At 38.0% G+C, this 22,840-nt stretch overlaps 1 protein-coding gene across 1 annotated transcript; it reads left to right on the top strand.

Moving 5' to 3' along the window:
• Positions 1 to 153: 153 nt before the first annotated feature.
• On the top strand, positions 154 to 22,784 carry LOC132197472 (serine/threonine-protein phosphatase 2A 56 kDa regulatory subunit epsilon isoform). Its single transcript, XM_059620777.1, has 9 exons — positions 154 to 831; positions 16,431 to 16,627; positions 16,683 to 16,784; positions 17,244 to 17,336; positions 17,424 to 17,554; positions 18,206 to 18,479; positions 18,537 to 18,656; positions 18,716 to 18,945; positions 19,084 to 22,784. Exons 1-9 carry the CDS (start codon positions 687 to 689, stop codon positions 19,199 to 19,201), a joined length of 1,410 nt encoding a protein of 469 aa, XP_059476760.1. The 5' UTR covers positions 154 to 686; the 3' UTR covers positions 19,202 to 22,784.
• Positions 22,785 to 22,840: the final 56 nt, after the last annotated feature.

Raw genomic sequence — 22,840 nt, 5'->3', positions numbered from 1 at the left:
GGAAGAAATAATCAAGTAATTGAACAACTGAAGAGATATCAAAACTAGTTTATGTTGGCAGCAATAGGAAATATTGATTTTTGGGTCACGTGACCCGTGTTTCTTGTGCAAGGGTGGCATCTGGTGGCGATTCGCAGGAAGTAGTGAGCAGTGTCTTGTTTCTCGCCGCATCTCGCGAGATTTTCCACGGACTAGCGATCCGTGGTCCTATTTTGAGCCGCAAGGTTATTATTTCCGCGGGTTGATATAATACAATTCGTGCAGTAAGTAAATAAAAGTTTGGTGCGATTCGTGTGCGGCGGGAAGCGAACCGATCGTCGCGTGGTGCGGGCTGAAAATGCATTGAGTCGCGTCACCGCGCCCCATTCATTGCGGGAGGTGCGAAAACGAAGACGTTTGAAGCCACAACTCGGGTTGAGAGCTGCAGCCGCCGCCATGTCTTTCAGCAGCTGAGTCGCGCGAGCACCGCCGAATTCGTCACCGCCGCCGATCAGCAGACGGCCTCGTCGGCCGCACAATCCACCCAGACTTGAATCTTGAATGCAGAGAGGCGGGCCGATCGAGGCGAGCAGTGAATCGCGGAGCATAAAAATTTCAAATGCGTGCGTCCCTAGGATGGTGTGAGTGTACCATGCTGAACACCGAATCTGTCTGAAGCCAGTGCCGAATCCGAGACAGCACCCATAATGTCTTCAACGACGACGGCATTCGTAGACCGGATAGACCCGTTCGCCAAGCGCTCCCTCAAGAAGAAGCAGAAAAAGTCGCAGGGTTCGTCCCGGTACCGCAACTCGGGCGACGTTGAACTCCAGCAGCTGCCCCTGCTCAAAGGTGCGTTCAACGCTTTATTAATTTATTTCCCAGATTCTTTGCCTATTTGGTGCCCGAAGCGCCACTTTTCCAGCCACTTTCGGCCCAGCATCGATCCCCGCTGCCAGAACGGCAGCTACGCCCACATGGGCCGCCGACCGTCGAATGTAGAGCACGCACCGGCTGACAAATTCCTCGCTCGGGCCGATATCCACCTTGTTTTGATATTATTTCCACATTCAAATCTATTCAAAATTCATTTCTGAATTATGTTCTTAAATATTAAAAATTTTCTGCCGGTTTTTCGGAGGATGTTGCGAGGAAATGCATTATGATTAAAAAAATTATGATAATAATTCATTGAATAAATTTTATTCCATATATGATTGGAGCCTAATTACTTAAAATGACTCAAATTTCATCATGTCTAGATTAATTTGCCTTATTTATTTAAAAGTTCCGTCAAACAAACTTTCAGTTCGCTCAAAAGTGTCTTTATTACAGCTAATTTGTTTATTTCTCTTTGAATTCATCAGAATTGGTAAAAAGAAAATGTGTGAAAGATTTTGGGACGGTGAAAGGATTAAAACTAACAGCTGAAATCAGGCCGATATGAAACATATAAGTTTGGTTAAGGTAATTGAAATTTGTTATTGTTTGAAATTTGTAATACTATTAAATTGTTAAGCAGCAGATCACAGGGAAAATAATATGCCATTCCATTAGACACACGTTCAAATATCATAAAGAACTCCCAGTATTTGAAGGAATGGTAAGAAATCAATCTATGGAGAATAACTTAATTTATTTATCATCTTTTGCTTATATTTTTCACGAAAAATCTAGCTTTAGTCAATTATTAAATATGGAACAAAACAGTTGTTGTTGTTTATGCCGAAATGTATCCATGGGAGGTAAAAATTCATCAGATCAAATAAATTCAATTGATTGGCCTTGCTATTTATTTTAGTGCAAAACCTAGTAAGGCGAGCATGTAATAATTAGGCTCTTTGATTAAAATGAAATTAAAGTAGCCTTATTTTGGCTTCTTAAAGTTTAACAACAACTGCAATTAAATATTTTATATTAAATGTTATTTTTTTTTGTGAATTGTAATTTTCGAACTTGATTATTTTATCCAACCTCCTAACATGTATTTGTTGAGGATCTTACGCAATCCGGCTTTTACATGGTGAAACTTTGGCCAACAAGTGCACCTCTTTGGCAATGCATGCGACCCTTGCTGCTTTCTTTCGATATTATTCCTTCGACTGGAAGGTTGACAACGGAGCCAATCGATCAATAGCGTCGGCGTTGCTCTTGGCACGCGGTTCATGCCTGTCATCATTATGTTTACGATCCTAATCGCGCAAAGATGGGCGCACTCGAATGTAAACACACTCGGGCCAGGGTGGTAGGCGAGTTTGGCAGAAAGCTGAGGCTGCTGCTTCAAATGCGCCGCAGTATGTGACGCAAGTTTTCTTCGCACTCTCCAGCCAAACCGACCGACCGTCGGACGAATCTTTCGGCTGCACGCAGACCCACATGTGCGCGGCGCCGGTCGCGGACAACAAGGCCGCCTTGCTAATTTTGGTTTGGCAAATCGGGTTTCGATGGACCGACCGCTCCGGCCTTGCAAACCGAACGTTTGAAACTCGGTTTCGGGCGAAAAGCAAGCAAATTAGTTTATGAATTTCATCACGGAAAAAAATGAGTTCACTTATCTCTGTGAATAACAAGATAAAAAATTTAACTAGCCGATTGCGGTGTTTAATTAAATTTACATTTTTATATGATCTTAGGAATTACTGCAATTTAGATTTTTTAATAACCTTTATTCGAGACATTTAATTAAAATGTCATGAAGTTTACTTGGAAGTAATAATCTCCCTCTTCTACTACCCTTTCAAGTAGGGAGTAAGTAACGGAGTTGAGTGTAGTTATTATTTATTTTACCTGTTGTTTAATGACTTTGCTCAAACTGGTGCAAAAATTTATTTTGCTCTTTCTCTATGCGGCAGTTATTTATAATAATTTTTACTTAGAAAGAGGCGTTGATTGTAAAATCTGTTCATTACACTTTAGTTGAGCAGCAGAATCACGTGCCTCACGAGATCAATGGTTGGGATTTGTTTAAAAAAAATTGTCTGCTTGTTGTTGCTGTCAGATTAATTAATCGAACTTGTTTGCTATAAATATACGTGGTCGCTGGAGCTGGCAAGAGCGACCTTTGCCTTTATTGTTTCCCAGAATGAAACGGCGGCGTTTTTCCATTATGGAATCGTGGAGTGCCACAGTTTTTCTCCTTTTATCTGTTGGCCGCGCGCAATCGATTGGCGAGCGCACACATGTGTGTGTGTGTGTGTGTGTGTGTGTGTGTGTCTATGCCTGCGCTCCGATAAAATATTCATAGATTTCGTGTAATTCGTCAAGATAAGCGGTGACAACTTAATATTGTACACACACTTTGCTTGCAGGAAAATTAAGGCGGACGGGAAATTGAAATTTGGCTCTGCATGAATAAATTCCAGCAGCAGTCAATGAGCAACAAAGGAAAACGTAGATTTGAGATTATTTGTAGACAAAGGAATGAAAATTGTTACACAGCATTGAACAGAAATAGAAACCAGAATCGAAAATTACTAATGATTTTCCTCTCAATCCAAACCACCGACTTGCAGGAATCATTTTTATTAAAAAGATGCCAATTGTTCTAGAGTATATGACTTACAAAATATATAAAATTTACTTACCGTCCTTAACTGCTTTCAAGCAGTATTCAATTGTAAAAATGAATTTAAATGTTTTAATGAAATATCGTTTAATTCATTTTACAAGCTGATTTCAAATTTTGCTATAAAAAATGATCCTCTCTTTGAAATTTGTTTTATTATACATTTTTTCTAAATATTTACAAGGAAATTATTAATAATGAAATTTATTTAAAATTAAACAAATTCCATTATTAATAATTTTACAAATAATGGAAAAATTGAATTATTGTTCATATGAAAGTAATACAATAATCGCTTCGACTGAAAGTCACTCTTGGCATTCCGGAGTTTTACAATAGCAATGTTTGTTTGCTTTCTGTGTCAAGATTCGTGAAAACCGCAAAGTGGCAGCGACCAATATTACACGTAACGCGAATAGCCTTTGCGAGAAAACGCGCGGTGACGGCGCTTGGATCAAAACAACACAAACGAACACAAGGAAGCAGGAAGCTACTAATTAGCCGCACTCTTTCGTCGGCGATTCGTTACTTCATTGCCTGGCGGTTTTGATTAATTAAGCGGCCTGGCAATTATCTCACGTGGGCAGGTGTGTTCAGAAAGGACGCAATCGCTGCGCCTGCCTGCATTGTTTAATCCGTCCTCTTGAAACCAAACGCAGCTGCTGAGGCTTACGTCTTGTGCCACTGCAAAAAGCGAATTATTCAAACTGGCAAAAGTTACCAATGCAATTCATATGCCTGCAAGAAGTGAAATTTGATATATCCGATATATCTCATAATTATTCTATTAAATTAATCAATTTGTATTGGAAAGTGATTTAATTTTTATTTCAATTAAATTTTATAAATTTTAATTCTGATCAAACTTTTATTCTCACCTATTATTTATACTTATTAGTATTAAAAGTATCAAATTATTAATTTTTACCTCCTATAATTTGAAGTTAAATTCCAAACTAGTTTTCTACATTTTTTGGGCTCCTCCTAAACAAGTAAATTTCAATTTCTTCCACATTTTCTATATCAATAATTGCCGCAATCAAGAACACAGGGTCCATGATCTTGTTGCGGTCGACGTTCTTTGATCCTCATCTGCTGCAGTGGTCAGTCAGTGTCGGATGCAATTACATCACTCCTTGTCCTCTTCTCATCTTTCGTGATGCCGCCGTTGAATGAATGCCGCACACGGCGCCCTACTAAACAACGTGCGGGATCGATCGATTCTTTCAATTTTCCCCCATCGAACACGGAGTTTCTGCTCGAGCGCCCACTCTGCCTCCGTCCTAGGGCGAAAGAAAGGGAAGAAAGAAAGTCGTGCTAAAAACTGAAGCTGCGCTCATTCGAAAAAAGTATAAAAAGACTCGCTTGAAATCCAACACCTGGTCGTCGCTCAAGTGGACTTTGCAAATGAGGCTGCAACCGAATATGTGTGCTAAGGGTTTTCATCCGCAGTTCCTCATTCAAAACGTTGATTTGATTTCCAAGATCAATCCTGTTAAAATTAGTAATTAATTTCCTTTTATTGTGTTTTGATTTCTGTGGTCACGCAGGAATGGAGATGGCCTAAATCTTTTGTATGAGATTCGTACGAGATTTGACTTTCGGGAGTTTTTGCGTTGGAAAATATTTCTGATTAATTAATATGGAAGTAGATAAGGCCTTTCGCCTGGTGCGCAACTCGGCACTTGTCGGAACTGCCAAGCTTGTAATTTGAATCGACTAATTCCACTTTGGGCAGGCCGAATGCATAATGAATGAGACAGGGACGTCCTGAGAATTTGCCAGTCCAGGCGGCCAAAGCTGGCAGAGCACTTTTCTTTAATTCTTCATGCTCCAGCACCGACGCAACCTGGCGTCCGATCGTAAATATGATACGGCATAAGTTAGAACCCGTAACCGAGTCACCAGAATATTTATCAAAACGTTCAAATAGAGACAAAGGAGACTTGATATTCCCATAACGACCACTGTCTTATTTAGAGATATTTAACCCTTTTCATTTGACCCACCATAAAAAATATTGTTCCAGAGAATACCTGAAAATATTTGATTTTATAAGAGACGTGGATGAAAATAGAATTTTAAAAAGGAAACGAGCATGTTTCAAGTGCGAGACGTCAATGGAGTGGTTGCTGATGTCATTCATTGCTGGTTAGAACCGCAGTCTTGACTCATTCATCGGCGGACTAATCGATAGCGGATGAAAAGCCTAGCAGGACAAGTACTGCAACGGCGATAAAGCCCAGAGATAAGAAAATTTCGCATTAATTGGCAATTCCAATGAGACTTACGAAAACCCAAATTATCCCGCAACTGGATTTCCTTGACAGGAAGGATATTTTTTTTATATTCCCTTGCTAAATCCTTTAAGAAAACTCGGCTTGTAAATATCCCTAATTATAGTTTTATAACAGTCTTATGTTTGAAAGAGCCATTATTTATTTAACCATCTTGCAACTCCAGGTTGAAGATTGGTGGGGCTCATTCAATGCCTTTCACGTCTTTGTCAAGGACGGATTGGCCTTTTTCCTAGGCCTACCTGAACCCGCGGCAAAAGTGCTGCATTCGCGAGAGTTCAGGGGTGCGTATGCATTATGCAAAGGAGGCTGCGTGCTTTCTTTTGTCTTCTTCAACTTGTGGGCAATCATGCCTGGTGGTGCGAGAGCGGTGTGCGAGTCGAGAGAGAGGAGCGAGTCAAGCAAGCAGGCAAGGCTCTCATCGCAGCCGCCGGTATTGATCCGGCACGCGGGCTTCCTTGCCGAGCACCCAACTCGCCAAACCGCCTCGGTGTGCAACGGGGGCGTATTATTGTTGCGATTGTTATTGTTTTTGCACACCTTGCCTTGCTGCTCCGCATTTCGCACACAATGCTCTTGAAACGTGCAGGAAGAAAGAGTTTTGCAACTTTTTTTTGTTTCAGTGTGATATGAAATGTTTGAAAAAAAAATCTCTTTCAAAGTTCGCGCCATCCAAAGTCATTTTTTTCAATGAAGCGATCAATTGTATTATTTACAGAATTATTATGTATCAAAATCTCTATGCAATTTATGCATATTTATCTAAATACAAAAGGCAAAATTTAAGAAAGAAAAATAGTTCAAAGATATTATTATTTAATAACTTTTCCGCAGACAACTGAAAAAATCCCAGATATTACTATTATTTGATTAGATTAAATTTTATTTATATTTATTTTTGCCTTTACAACGTGTGTTACAGATATATTATTATAGCCCACACAACAACATGCAGCAGATATAAACAGAAGCAATTATTAATTACATGATGAATTACAAGATCAAAGGCTTCCCTGTTCCGTTTGCTTGCAAATAAAAAGCTCTGATTTAAAAAGCACTCCGACGGCCGCGTGTGGCAGAGACCAGAGCAAACTGCGGCCAGCGAACAATACTCTCAATTTAGTATTTACCATCGAGGAAAAGCGCATTGCACTCTTCTGAGAAGTTGCAGTGCAGGACTCTTCACAAAGAGCAAAAGGAAATCTGACTCTCTTTCATTGCGCTTTGATATTCTGTATCAAGAAGCAAGAAATGTGCTTGGAGAATGCACTTGAATGAGGAAAACGCACAGATTTTTTTCAGTGAAGAGAAAATTTAATATTTTCATTTCCGCACATTTCCCGTTGTAATAATTGGTTGAATTTTTATTCTTCAAATTACATAATCAGGAATTTTTTGCATAAATATGTGCTCAAAGTAGTCATCATTAAAGTTTGACTCATTAAATATTAAACTTAAAATTAATTTTAATTGCAGAAACCAGAGGCAAATAATATTATTACAATTTGCACTATCCTCCTCATTTCTCGTTTCAAATTTTAAAATTTAATTTAAAGAATAAAAATTATTCTAAACTTCTTTCCTGATCATCTTAAAATCACGACTTCCATCGTCGGCTTGAGCACTGAATAAAAAAATTGGGAATCCCGCAATAGGGCCAAAAAGGAACAAGGCCGAAAGTTGGAAAATAAAAATTGTCACCCACTCAAAACTTGTTAATAAAGCAGGCACTGCATCTTGTGCAGTTGGATGATTAAAGTGCAGCCGGCCGTGTGAATAATAAAACGAGCCGGGGCCAATTTAGCGCGGCCGCGAGATGCAACATCGAGAGTGCAACAGCGTCTGTGTGCGGCGAGGGAGATGGTGGAAAATTTTAATTGCGAGTGGCTGCCGCGTATAACGAGAAGTGGGTGTCAAGTGCACACATTGGCGGGGGGTAGCAGGGGTGCCCTCGGCGCTGGTCCTCGGCGCGTTGATGAAAAATTCACGCCCAAGTTTGCTGCCGACGGATGCCGCCGTCGAAAGCGAGACGAGGTCGCGTGGATCAAAACACAGTGAGAAAGAGAGACGAGCCGCCGCTTTTTAATCTCGGGAATGATATGCTAATGGCTCACGGGGAAATTAGTCTCGACCGGCGCTGCAAAGGCGCAGCGCACTTTTCTCAGCGGGACGAATCGTTTGATTTATATATAAATTCATTCTTATTTAAAATTCATTATGAGAAATAATCGTTTAATATTAAATAAAGATAAAAGCTCGATTTAAATGTAAATATCTTCTGCAATAATAGAGTCTCTTACTATAATTTTTTTATCAATCCAAGCAGTCATTCAAAATTATAAATGAAAAAATTCAATAAGTCAGGTAATAATTTACTAAAATAACCAAAAATAGACGGTCATTTTGATTAGTGTTTTGTGTTACTTTTTCATTTAGGGCAAAAATTCAGTTTTTTATTGATTACAGTTTTGAATTAAAATAATGTGTTTTAAAATACCAAAATAATTTAAATTGAGAAAAAACCTAACACTTAATTGCTTGAAATCCAATGCTGTGCTTTTATACACAAAGTGAATCTCATTTAAACTTTCAATTTTTACTACTCACGTTCTGAAAAAAAAAATTGAAAAAAAAAATAATTATCAAAAGGCTGCTAAAATAATTATGACCTTATGCAACCACACAATCCTGGCCAAAAAATTGAAAAAATTTGTGCAATTTGATTCACATGCAAATTTTGCCAAAAAGCTTTTAATTTATTTCTGAATTTTTTATTCTACAGACCTTGCATATTATAAAACGAAGTAAAATTAATTCCTTTTGTTGTTGCTTCTTATGTCATAAAAGAGCTGTTAGCACATGGAGCTTTGCAGTGTCATTGGCAAAAAATTTGCACGCCTGCCACCACCTGTTCGCCTCTCTCTGAATGCAAATTTCGCCTCGTCATCTTTCTTTTTGTCGTGCACAACCACGTGTGCATGTACGAAATATGTGCACGCGTCGAGTAGGGGCCACGCCGCTGCGTGTCCGAACACACGTTCTCCTCCGAAGGGATGTCATTAATCAGAGACACACGTGAAGCAGCGCGCGCGGTGGGATTGCCGCCGAACCGAAGCCATAAATGCAAATGTGGCCCCCGTGCATGCACGAACTCAAGCGGACGAAAATCATCCGAGGCCAAAATAAGCGGGGCGTGTGAAAATCGGCTTGGTTTGATTGTTGATCTGCCACCGCGTCGAGTTTCGCTGATAAATTACCTTCTGACGTGAACCAATTTGAATAATGATTGAACATGTCTGGCCTGCAAAAGTGAACAGCTAAATTTGTTCGTACAAAATTCAAACCATTAAAACGTTAAAAATTGCATGGTTAAATATTGAAATTCAAATTAAATTTCAAAATATTAATAAATTCCGCAATATTCATTGGAAAAAATTATATTATTTTTTACCCTCAATTTGCTTGATTTTATATTTATCCACCCAATATTGAGACAAATTTGTATTTTGATTTTGATCATTTCGCAATAAAAACTTAATTTGATTTGTGCAAATGATACAAATTTTTCAAAAATTGTTTTTCAATCAGACGTCTTGGAAGTTTTTCAATCAGTAATTGGATATTTTTCCGAATCAATCGTCTTCATTGTCTGCTTTCAATACGAATTGAGAGCAATTTCCTTGTTGACCGTTGCATGCGTTTAAATTGAATGTTCATTGTGCAGCTCGGTGTTTTCGTGCTCCCTCACAAAGGGTCAATCGAGCACGTTCCTCTGCTTTCTTCCGCAAGAAAAGACGCTCAGCTGGATGCTCTATTTACGAGAGTAGTCCTGTTGTTATACTTGCCGTGTCTGCCGCTGCATGCAAATCATAATGCACAGTGGGATTTGCATTGGCTTCGTCGTCGCCCAACTCACCTGTGGAAACCCGCCAAGAACGACAGAGTTTCTGGCAAAGGCGCCGCCTTTCGCGAGAATCGACACGCTCGAAGCCACTCCTGAATTATTCCAGTGGCGGCGGGCGGAAAAGCTTTTTGACTCGCGGAAAATATGGACATTGAGCCCGACGACACCCACAGCCAAATTTATTATATGTGTGAATTATTCGGAAGGAAGTGAGCTGTTGTCATTTTGGAAATCAAATTTATTTTTATTATTGTTCAATCAATTTCCTTGTAAGAATCAAAACTTATTTTTACTTTATTTGTTTAAACATGTTGATGGCATCAAATTATTCAATTAAATTTTAACTGATCTTCAATGAATAAATAAATAAGATTTGAGATTTGAATAATCTCTCGATTCAATTGAAATGTTGAAATGCATACTTTTTTTTATAAAAAAAGTATCAATGTTGAAGATAATTAAAGACAGAGTTTACTTGGCCTCACGCATCTCCACCTGAATCTTGAAAATTGTAAATGGAAATAACGCGTCGGCGAAGCAGGAAATGGCACTGCGGCGCTCCAAGGTCGAGAATCAATGAAGGCAGATGATCGCAGGCGTTTGTTCCTCTATCTATTGACTCAGTTCGCGCGCCAGATGTGCCGAGATTTCGCAATTCAAATCACGGGCGACCGCGTTTTGCGCCACTCCAAGAGAGAGAGAGAGAGAGCAAATAAAAAGGAAATTTGCATTAGAAGGGCGAAACAAGCGCGGCGTGATTAGACGGACGGGGCTTCAATTGCGAACGGACGGCGGAGGAAAAATAAAATTCCTGCGTGAGAACAGCGAGCGACGGTATTCGCGGCCCACACAACTCAGACGCCGGCCGCTTCCCCAATTTCGCGACCCACCAACGCAGATTTGCAGCCCATTCATTTCTCAACGCCTTAATGAAATATCAGCTTGTTAAAAGAATTTGCGGGGAATAATTTTGTTGGCCAAAAGTGAATTAAATTTCTTCCTTTACAGTAATTTTTTACTCGTGTTTACAGATTTTAGAGGGAAAATGGATACATGCCTTAAAGACTGACAGTATAAATGAGGGCTTAATTTGGCGGTTGCAACACCAAAGTCACATAATGCTGGCGCATTATTTCCAAATTCATGCGGGTCTTGCAACGGGACTTGTTAATTTTCTCCTAAATATGACGGAAACTCTAAAATAATCAGTCTCATTTTATGATATACCATAATAATTATAATTAATTCCCCTTTCTAGTGGCAAAATGTCCTTGGAAACGTCTTGCTCGGAAATATATGAATAAATTCAAATTTATTATTTTGGAATCATTTTTCAATTAGAAAAATAAGGATGCCAAGTCACGGAAAATGTGGGAGGAAATTATTCAAGGAAATGCGCAGTGACCTTTTAATAATCTCATAAAGAATAATTATTTTATTTATTTTTATCAAATGCATTTACATGTTCTCAGTTAAAAAACAATGAAGTAGCATTCGGTTCGATTTTCTTATTTATCATTTTCTTTGGTACGACTTGGTATAACTCACAATCATATCCACTACATTTTCCAGATTAAAAGCAATTAAAAGTCTCCTTTGGTCTTTTTATTATAAGTTGAAGTGGAAGAAAGAAATCAGCTGGGTGATAAAATAATTATTATTTGAATATTGCATAAAATTGAAATATGCCTGAAAATTAAATTATTAAATAAATGTAAATAGTAACTATCATTTTATTTTATTTTTTATTTTTTACATCACGTTAAGTTTATTGAAGTGTAAATACTACATTATTATTAATTTGAAGATCATATTCACAAAGTATTGCCCATTTTTCAATCAGAATTTATCTCTTGAGGATCGTTAGCGACTGCAAGCCGATTCTCCCTGTTAAGGGGTAGTTACCCCGTCGCATTCTCCTCATCAAATCAGCCTTGCAGCAATATTTTATATTTTCTCCGCGACACTTCTCGCCAGCGAATTAATTACCACTGCGACAATTTAATCAGCGCGCTCGCTTCACACGGGCAATAATTATCAGCCTGTGATTAATTAGCCCTGTATAAATTCGGCTCGGCCCCGGATCGATCCGTCGATACTTTTCGGTCGCGCGAGTCGAGAGAGCTGATTTATTAATTAACACGGCTGCCCCTCCAGCCGCCCTCGCTCGCTCGCTCGCACTTGAGCAGGGGTATTATTTCTGGAATGCCGACGCCGGCAACGCCGAATCGGCCGCGGCGCCCACTCGGAAGCGAGCCACTTTAAAGTGGATGGAGCGCTCGTGGAATTTCGATTGGCGGCCGCCCGGAACCAAAATCAACCTTACTTGTTAGTTAGGCGCAGTGCCAAAAGTCAAATGCCTCAACGCGACTCTGTCAATTTTTACGGCGTATTTATTTCAATGTACCAATTTTTTTTTTTTTTTTAAATTTACCAATTCAGCATAAATTTGAGTTGGTAAAATTGTAGGTGCCAGTGACAGTTGTAATAATTCCTCCATATTTAATAGGAATGAAAGTTTTTTTGAGAAATATTTTATTTATTTAGAAGAAAAACCAGGAAATTGGTCAAAAATAAATGGCGTTGGAATTGAAATTAAGCTTTTCCATGTTTAGAAGTATGAGTCGTTTATTGGGCTCTTCTTACAAAACAATAAACGACTCAAACAACCAGAGAAAAAGCTGTATTCAAATTCAAAGACCGTGAATGAACCTGTGAAGTGCTTTGAACTTAAATTTTTTTCTACAAAATAACCTAAATGTTGATAGCAAAAATGTCATTATATATTTCCCTCAAAACAAGTAAAATGAAGTAATGCAGTTCGAAAGTAAATTTAATTTTAAGGAATCTAAATTAAGGTCTTTTATCCTTTACTTAATCCAAAAACATGCGAAAATTTCTTTTCTTCTCTTTCCCTTTTTCTAATTGAGGAAATTTAATTTCAAATGTTTTTTTAAGTTAAAAATCATTATTTTGCAATAAAATTGCCTTATTTTAATACTTTTAATTTAAATGATTTAAATGATCTATTTTATGACTTCAGAATGAAATACAGCATTTCACTTACATTTTAAACAATCATATAGGAATAATAATTTAAAAAAATTTGAAAATTTATACTGTCAATTTAGCGTTTTGAACGCTTGAAGGGGTTGTACACTTTTTCCGATCGGCAGGGAATTTTGGCAAGAAGTGGTGCTGGCGACCCTCGCCATAAAGAGCAAACGTGCCCGTTCTTGTGATTAAAAGTCGCTGGGCGTGCACTTTTCCCTCGGCGGCCCGTTTGGCAGCCGCCGCCGCTTTCCTTGTGTGGAAATTACATTATGTAATAATTTGGAGTTGCGCCCGTGCGGCTCACGCGCGCCACACACCTGGAAATAAACTTTTTTTTTTGTGGTAGAATTTCACAATCGAGGGTTGATTCATGGTGATTTGAATTTAAAATCGGCTTTTCCTCGATGGGTTTTTGTGAGTTGTTTATTGTTTAAGAAAAAACAATATCCTGCTCTACATGCTGCGGGCTGCAGCCATAATTCATGAGCTTTCTCGGCGGTGGTCGAGAGAAGACTTCTCCAGTCCCGTACACTAATGATGGCAATGCTGACGGAGTGGCCGCGTCGTTGACACGCGTCGGACACTTTTGCACTTGATGCTAATTAGTTTCGATTTGGAATTCGTCAGTGCCAATTTGGATTAGCGAAAAGACACAACTTGTTTGTGGCACGTTGTAAAAATTCGTCGTTGCAAATTTTTAATTTAACATGATAATAGTAAATAAACAATATCAGTGAAAGAATAAACCAAAATTGCTGAATTGTTCATATTATTTTAACAGAAAAAAAATTATAAATTGAAGCTCGGCCATTAATTTAATTAAACACAGGAAGTTAGTTTCACAGTTAAACGATTTTTCTAACTAAATCATATTCAAATTTTTATTAAAGCGAAAATTTTCTTTTACATTTTTTTTTTATGGAGATGAAATTTTTTAATGAAAAAATAAAATATACTTGCGTGAAAGAGAAATTTAATTTTTTACATTAAATTCTTCTCTGAGCGTCTTTTTTAAATGCATAATTTTTTCATCTTTTTACTTTTGGCTCTTATGAATTGAATGACTTTATTACTTTTTGATTCGGTGCTACCGACCATGTTATCAGTTGATCCTAGGTATAGTTTTGCAATCGAATCGGAATGCCAAACGCTTTTAAGGGCAATTTGCAGCATTATCTGAGGCGCGAGATGGGTTTTGATATCGCGGCGACTTTTCCACTCTTTCTTATCGGCTGAAGGGACACGCCTTGGTTTCTTTGCTTTTCGGCTGCCGTGCGCGCGCGGCTCTCGGGCTATTATTTTTTCTCGGCCTCTGTATTTGCGCTGCAATGCGTTCCCCATACGTGTGTGTATGTATAAAAGGGCAGATAAACAGAGAGACGGCTGGAATGGCCGCGCCGGACTTTTTATTGCACTTGTTCTTTCTTACTCTCGAGATCAGCGCCGGCTGACGAAGCACTTTCCCTAGCTAGGGGTGCACAAACCGCAAAGTCACAAGTTGGAACTGGAAACGAAAAGATTTTTGACTGGAATTTTAGCGAGCTTGCGATAAATTTGAAACAAGGTATATCGCATTTGTTTAAAATCATGAAAAAAGTAAAAGCCAATTCTTTTAAGCGAAATATTGGCAAAAATGCTCAATAGGCAAAATGGTGATGTCACTTCACTTATATTTAAAAAAAGCAATTTATCATGATATGCGTGAATTTGAGCTTCCCTGATGTACTTAATGCATTTAAAATAAATATAATATTATTAAATTTATCAAGGAGTATGTTTTTTTCATAATCAACTGTAGATTATTTTGTTGGTTTAGATAAAGTCAAATTTTTTGCAGGAAGTGCGTTTTGCGTCGGAATAAAGCTTTCCGCCATTTATCAATTCAAAAGTAGATTAAATTATTATTACATATAAGATAGATAAAGTGGTAAAGGAAAATTCGGAAAAAAAAGTCGGCGAAAGTTTTTCAACTTTTGTAATTTTTAAGCTGAAAATGAAACTTTTGGTACTTTTCTAAGTAAATAATTCTATCCAAACTGCAGATAAAGCTATATTCCCAAGGTGATGGACTGGAAAATACAGAGAAATAAATATAATCAGAGACCCAATTCAGTGATTGATTTCTAAACAGTCCTGATCAAGGTCAAATTGATCCATCACGGTTCATTTATCATTCATTGATCACGAATGGGCCCTTCTTGATATTTTTTCCGCCCCTTTCCAGACGGGGCTTGAAATCCGAGCCGGCCGGGCGGATATCGGAGCACCGAAAAATTGCAATCGAACATCAGCAACAGTCTCTATGTATGTATGTACATGGTTGGGCTGAAAAAGACGGATGGCGTGAGACAGAAAATCAATCGAGTGCAAATGAGTGTGTTTGGGTTCGCTCGGCCCCCGGCCAAAGTGCTGCACACTTTGAATACAAGAAAAAGTAATTAGAAAACGCATCGGCCGCAGCGACACTTTTTTTAGAGCTTTAAAGGCCGCCGAGAAATTAGATAAAGCAGCTCTGCTGGGCAGGCGGGCGGGCTGAGCGGTAGTACTAGCGGCTGGTTGTTATGGCAACTAGGCCCGCATGACGTCATTACGCTCGAGTAACTGAGCCCGTTCGCCTCGCAGCCATATGTAATGCTCGGTGCCCAACTACCAAAGGTGAAAGTTCAGCCGGACCCCCGAATGCACCTGATGCACAATGACGACAAATTCGCATTGATTTCGCACACTGAATAAATCTCGCGAGTTTCATTCAGTGAGTGGCCCATTTCAAATTCATTTCATTTGAGAGGCAGATTTTTTTATCTAAATTTAGAACAATACACATGCTGGAGGATACTTGAATGAATGAATAAATAAATGACCGTTTTATTTTTGGTACAAAATATGTTTTGCGATTTATTTGTTCGTTCTCTATTCAATTGTTACACAATCGCTTTAAGCTGTAAATAATATTTACTGACAAAAAATTTAAAAGTGACGTACAAAAGAAGGTTTTTGTTTTAATTACCCACAAAATTAAAATAAAATCAACTTAAATAAATAAATCTAACAGACTAATATATTACTGATTGTTTAATACTTTTTTATAAATGTTAATATCGCATTACAATAAACTTAACCTCTTTCATAATCAGTCTTTTATTATTAATAATTTTTGTGATTTCTATTTGGAAGTTAATTGGACAGAATACCATTTATCACTGTGATAAATTTTATCTGACCGAGTGAAGAGTTCCCTTCTCCTGCTGGAAGTGGTCATGCACACGAAATTGATTTTGACGTTGCGCACCAGTAAATTATGTGCAGTTTGCCGAATCGACTGTTTACATTTGAATAATGTCAAAATGTTGGAGGCTCTCGATTGATAAAAATTGTCATTGAGGCAAAATGGTGCTGTCAAATGCGCTCTTTGACCTTTTTTAATAAAAATTTTCATTTTCCGGTCCTTCCATAGAATTAAATATTTTAATATATATGTCGTTTTGAATTAAAATGAAAAATCTTGGCAAATTCGACAATTATATTAAAAAATGGTGTTAACCAATAAAAATTCCGAAATAAATTTTATTTCATTCTGTTTGAATTACAAATGAAAACTCAAAACTGACGTGTGGATTGTTTATTGTTAAAGATGTCCCGTCAATGGAGCAGGAGGATCTGTTCATCCGCAAGCTGCGGCAGTGCTGCATCGGCTTTGACTTTATGGACCCGGTGGCCGACCTCAAGGGCAAGGAGATCAAGCGCGCCTCCCTCAACGACCTTGTCGACTACATTACCGCAGGTCGAGGAGTTCTCACCGAGCCCGTCTACCCTGAGATTATTAAAATGGTCAGTGATCTGCGTCAGCTGATCGATCGTTTTTTCTAACACTTTGCTTGAGCAGATCTCGGCCAACTTGTTCCGCACATTGCCACCCAGTGAGAATCCGGACTTTGATCCCGAGGAAGACGATCCTACGCTGGAGGCTTCGTGGCCACACCTGCAGGTGAATCATCATTTTTTTTTCTCAAATTAAATATAAGTTTTTTTTCAATACTGGTAATTAATCATTATAAATTAATTACCTGTGGATATTGATAAATTTTTTGATAGTTTAATTAAAAATTAATAATACTTGTTTTTTTTTTACAAATTAATAATTTTTATTAAAATCCAAGTACTTGTTAAAGTCATTATAAAATAATTACCATTGAATTGAACCAGTTTCGTTGGTTCGTCTCTGCAGCTGTGACTGTTTTGATGGTATTTAAGCAAACAACTGCTATTAGTGACAAGCTTTCTTATATTTTTTTCTTAAAATTTTCGGAAGAAGAATATTTAATTCTAAAGATATCTATTAATAAGCTCTTTAAAAAAGGAAACCTATTCAATGTGCTCTGTTTAACAATCAAAATTATTTTTGATAAATTTTATGAAGAATAAAGGGGGAAAATTTTTTTTTCAGCTGGTGTACGAATTCTTTTTGCGGTTTTTGGAATCATCCGACTTTCAGCCAGCGATCGGCAAACGAGTCATAGACCAAAAATTTGTTTTACAGGTGAGTGTTTGTTTGCGCGCGTTTGAAAAATTTAGATTGTGTGCGCGTCTGTCTCGCTCTGTCTGACTCGCTAATCCCTGCTTGCAGTTGCTAGACCTGTTTGACAGCGAAGATCCTCGAGAACGCGACTTTTTAAAGACGGTGCTGCACCGTATCTATGGCAAGTTCCTCGGTTTGCGCGCCTTCATCCGCAAACAGATCAACAACATCTTTCTCAGGTAGATACATGCCCGGCGAGGAAAAACTCCTTGCTCGTCTTCTCCGCCGGCTGCATTACGGGCCATTAAGTGCTGGTTTGGCACTCAAATGCATACAGACTGCTTTTTATGGCATCACTGCTCCAAAATAAGATTTCCTCCGCGGCCTGCCGGCCGGCAGAATAAAATATACATAAATTTTCCACTAACATGCGATCAGGCCACTCGCAGACAGCGAGAGGCTCCGCACCGCCGAGCAGTCTGCCCGACGCGGCAGATTTATTTTCAAAATCGGCGGCGCTGCGGAGGAAATTCCGAATGTTAATTTATTTTATATTTAACTTGAATTTATTGACTTTTGCTGATACCCTTTAGTTTTCCTAACTATGAGAGGTTAAAATATATATCAAAGACTTGGCAGTTTAAAAAAAAATTATATATTCTAATGACGAAAGAGCCTACTTTGGGACATTAAGTAAGGTTCTTTTGATTTCTTATTAAATCTTAAGCACTTTTTATCAAATTAACATTAAATCAAGCGGATTTCTTAACTTGAAGCCTTATGGAGTGAAATCTCATTATCAATTCAGGCAATTTCTCGCACTAAACTATTTATTTTTGCACAACTTATCTCTTGCATTTTTAGATTTCTAATGCAATTTATGCTTTCAGGTTTATATACGAAACGGAACACTTCAATGGTGTTGGGGAGCTGCTGGAGATCCTGGGCAGCATCATCAACGGCTTTGCGCTGCCCCTCAAGGCAGAGCACAAGCAGTTCTTGGTCAAGGTGCTACTGCCACTGCACAAGGTCAAGTGCCTCTCGCTGTACCACGCGCAGCTGGCCTACTGCGTGGTGCAGTTCCTCGAGAAGGATGCAACCCTCACCGAGCCCGTGTGTCGTGGCCTGTTGAAGTATTGGCCCAAAACATGCAGCCAGAAGGAAGTGAGTACTTTTCCGCCTGTGTGTCCAATTCTAAATCCTGTCTCCTTTCTGCTCCAGGTCATGTTTCTAGGAGAAGTAGAAGAGATTCTTGATGTAATCGAACCATCGCAGTTTGTTAAAATTCAAGATCCAATGTTCCGACAAATTTCTAGATGCGTCTCCAGCCCTCATTTCCAGGTTAGTATAAGGATTATTTGAAATTTGTTCAAAATTAAATGTTTAAAACATCATTGCAGGTTGCTGAGAGAGCGCTGTACTTCTGGAATAACGAATACATCATGTCGTTAATAGAGGAGAACAACCATGTGATTATGCCAATCATGTTCCCAGCGTTATATCGAATCAGCAAGGAGCACTGGAACCAGACCATAGTGGCCCTCGTGTACAACGTGCTCAAAACCTTCATGGAGATGAACAGCAAATTGTTTGACGAGCTAACGGCGTCATACAAAACAGAGAGACAAAAGTAAGAGTGACAGCCGCTGAGATAATAATTGCAATCAGCCAAAATAATCTTGTTATTATTCGTTATTGTGCATCGTCTCTGAGTTAAAGTTGACATGGATTGCTATTGTAATAAGTGCAAATTTTAATTCACTTGCAGGGAGAAGAAGCGAGAGAAAGAACGGGACGAGTTGTGGAAGAAGCTGTCAGAGTTGGAGTTGAACCACAGCAACAAAATAAAAGAATCTGGAGACTCGAAAGCAGCCGCTGGCAAGTGATAGTCAGCGCCGCCTCCGTCGCGCCCCATCAGCCGCCACAGCAGGTCGAGTGCCGTCGCATCAGTAGCAGCCGGCGGCACCGAGTGTGACATTTAAAAAAACGCAAAAACGGACCTTGGATGTGTGACCGAGAGAGAGACTGCCAAACAATGTCCTAAATTATGATTTACCTTGCCCCGCGAGCCCTACGAGCACTCCTACCGCAGATGAGAAAACGAAAAGAAAAAACTACTCTTAAAAAAAAACATGAAAAATATCATTAATAGACTCACCGTGGTTATAAAGAAAGAAAGAAATCAACCTTACAATTAGATTAGGCCGTGCTTTTCTCAGCAAGTTGTTACACGAAAGAAAAAGAAATTAATTAACAGTTAGATGAGTAAAATGTGGAAAGATGTCCTTTTTGCTGCTTTCTGTTGGAAAAGACTATTTATATAAAAAGAAATACTTGTTGAAGCCATTAACCGAAGAAATGCTGTAAGCCAGTGAACTTAATTTTAACTTGCCGAAAAGACTCGTCGCCTCGGAGATCAGTCTCTTGCTGTATTAAGAAAACGCTGCACTACCAGAATATCCCAGATTTTTTGTATATCGCTTGAAAAAGGATGAGATCCTCGAGAGAGGAAAATACTTGTTGAAAATAATAATTTTGCCATATCAACCAAACGTTAAGGAGGTGTGCTACCGAGGCGGCGGGCACTTGCGGAAAAGCCAGGGGGTTGGAAGCTACAAAAGGAAACAGTTATTTTTCTTCCAAGAAGAGAAAAACACCGAGGCAAAAATCAATCCCCTTCCGTCATTGTCCGTAAAAGTGTTTCTGTTTTAAATATAATGTGATGCAATATAAATAACTAAAAATACAAGAAAATATGTACTTGGTAAATGGTGTAGCTCAAATTATTATTATTCTTATTATTGATTATTATATTTGAACCATCAGCCGGAACAAAATAATTAAAAGAAAGAAAGAGCAACTACTCCCAGATTCTTTTGTATATGCAAGACAAAACAAAACTAATTATTGCACCAACCATGCAAGTCGCAATCATTCGTGTTACTTTCTTCTGTGAAAGGCATTATGTTCTCGTCCACTCACAAACAAACACACATCATTCTCACCGTTCAATCTAGACTCGCAGACAAACGAAAGATGTCGGTTCATGTGCAATCAATCTGCCGATCTTTGGTTTGAAAGACTAGCTTGATCAGAAATTGGAAATTTAGCTTAATGACAAAAACCAAAGGACAAAAAAAAATTGGCTGCAATTATTGATAGCCTTGTTTGAAAATTTTTGAAATTTTAATTTGATCAAAAATTACTGTTCTGTTAATATTGTTGTTTGGGTTTTTGCACAAATTAAAATTTCCTAATAATTCATATTGGGCTACAAATTTTTAGAATTTTCCAACAGTCCTTTTGATTTTGAATTTCATTCTATAAACGGTGGGCCAGTCTTTTATGATCAATATCGTCTCCTCGAGTGCCAGCTTCTTTCGGTCAATCTATTTTTGCTGCCCATTTTTAGTGTGTCCAAGAAAAGGCATGTGACGAGAAAAAGTAGTGAGCCGTTTGTAATTAATATTATGTTCCCGAGACTAACCATGTACGAGTCATAATTAATTAATTATTCTATTCGAAACTCCCTCAATATTGTACAGAGCAGAGGTTGTTTAGATGATTTCTCTGACTGATGCCGCAAAGGTTTCATTCTCTATTTTGTCCAGCACCGCGCCAAGATGCGTAAAAAAGAAGAAATTCCTCCAGTATAACCACAACTTTTCTATAAGCCAGAGGAGTTTTTGTATCTAAAAGTTAGACTTATCGTAAATAATTGAGCAGAGCGGATAATATTTTCACGGCATTTGAATCAAATTTTCCTTAATTGGTCACATTATTTTCCAAGGGAGTTGTTTTGTAACTGGAAAAAAATTATATCGAAGACAACTCACCGCCATTGCATTAATGCTATAATACCTGAGGAATTAACCAAAAATTAAATGGATAAAAAACTGCGTTTTTTGTTCTCAAAGTATTTCTTACTTAATTAAGTTTGAACAGTGGGATGTTGGAAAATGAAAAGTGTCTAAAGGACGGCGCGCGATTGCTTATTTTTCAATTTAAATAATATAGTTTTCCTCAGTCTCTCAGTTCTTGTCAATTTTTGTAAAAACAAAGTATAACGAGAGAAGAAGTGTGCGTGGGATTTTTAGCGGATTTTGATAAAAACGTTGCAAGTTGATTTTGGAATAATGAGGCTCTCTTGTGATCGAAAGAAAGAAAGTGTTGAGTTATAAATATATAAATCTCTGTGTCAAAGCAAAAGTTAAAGCGGTTTGAGTGTTGCAGAAAAAAGAACTATCCAACCAAAATAGTCTTTAGAAAAATCACACACAAACACAACACACACAAAAACACACACTCACACGAGTTGCGAAGAAGAAAAGAAGTTATGTATTATTAGTGCGGATCTTTAATCTACTTTCGTCCAACGTTCGCCAAGTTCAAAATTGTTCAACAAGTTACGATGCTTGCCAATTGTGTACTCGTTCGTAGACCTATCTGTTGTTGGTTTATAAATAATTAATTATTCTTATATAGGTATTCGAGAGCAAAATGAAAAAAAGAACCACCTATTAATTTTTTTTTCTTTTTTTTAATTTGTGGGAGAAATGTGTAATTTATTATACGCTTTTTGTCGTGCATGCTGTACCGAACGAACGAAAGGGACGTTGGCTCTCGAGTTCACTGAAACAAGCTAATTAAGAGAGACTTTTGACAAAGAAGAAGTGCTTAAGAAGAACCTTAGTGAGTGCTGAAAAACCGGTTTTTAATCTAATTAAACTATAATGTATTTGCGTATGTAATATGTGATGATTTTGTTCTACGAGAGACGACTTTTCCTCACTTTCCGAGAGTGCCAACGTCCTCGCTTTCTCCTCAGTTGTCTGTTGATCCAATTTTCAAAAAAAAAAAAAAAAAAAAAATGTTTCAGAACGCGCGATGATAATTTTTTTAAACCACCGTTGTGAATGTTTATTTTTTCTGATAGTCGAGAGTTGCTTTGAGCCGACGCGATGAGAATTTCGTTTGGAAAAGTAAAAAAACCGCAAACCCCATTTCCCCTTCATAAGCAGAGGACTCTTGTGTATTAAACGACGTTATTGCCTTAGGAACTGAATGCTGCCTCTCTTTTGCTCTCGTTGGTTGAAAAAGAAAGAAAAATCCGATGCATTGTACTTTTCAGTTTTCCGTATTGTATTTCAGGCAGAATATTACAGTGATGAGATGTATGTTATTCAGTGAACTCACTATTCACACAATCGACAAAACAAAAGGAAAGAACGCTGCTCCTTTTTCTGTACTTACTACTTCACTTGTTATCTTTTAGGGTCGGAGAAGATAAATTCATTTATTTGATTGCTTGTGTCGACAATGTATGTACGCCAAATGAATGAAAAATGAGAATTTACTAACTGAAGCAATTCGTAATTTAGTTTGTTGGTTTTTGAATAAAACATAGTTTTTTTGTTTACTGATAATTTTAATGTGTATAAAAATAATAAAAATATAAGTGAACTCTCAGCTTTTTTGTTTTGCTCCAGGCAAATCTAACCATACTTCTGATTTTAATGCAATTC

This window comes from Neocloeon triangulifer, unplaced genomic scaffold (assembly GCF_031216515.1).
Source record: "Neocloeon triangulifer isolate White Clay Creek 2 clone unplaced genomic scaffold, ASM3121651v1 ptg000012l, whole genome shotgun sequence".
Classification (NCBI taxonomy): Eukaryota; Metazoa; Arthropoda; class Insecta; order Ephemeroptera; family Baetidae; genus Neocloeon; species Neocloeon triangulifer.
This window is presented reverse-complemented; position numbering and strand designations above follow the sequence as displayed.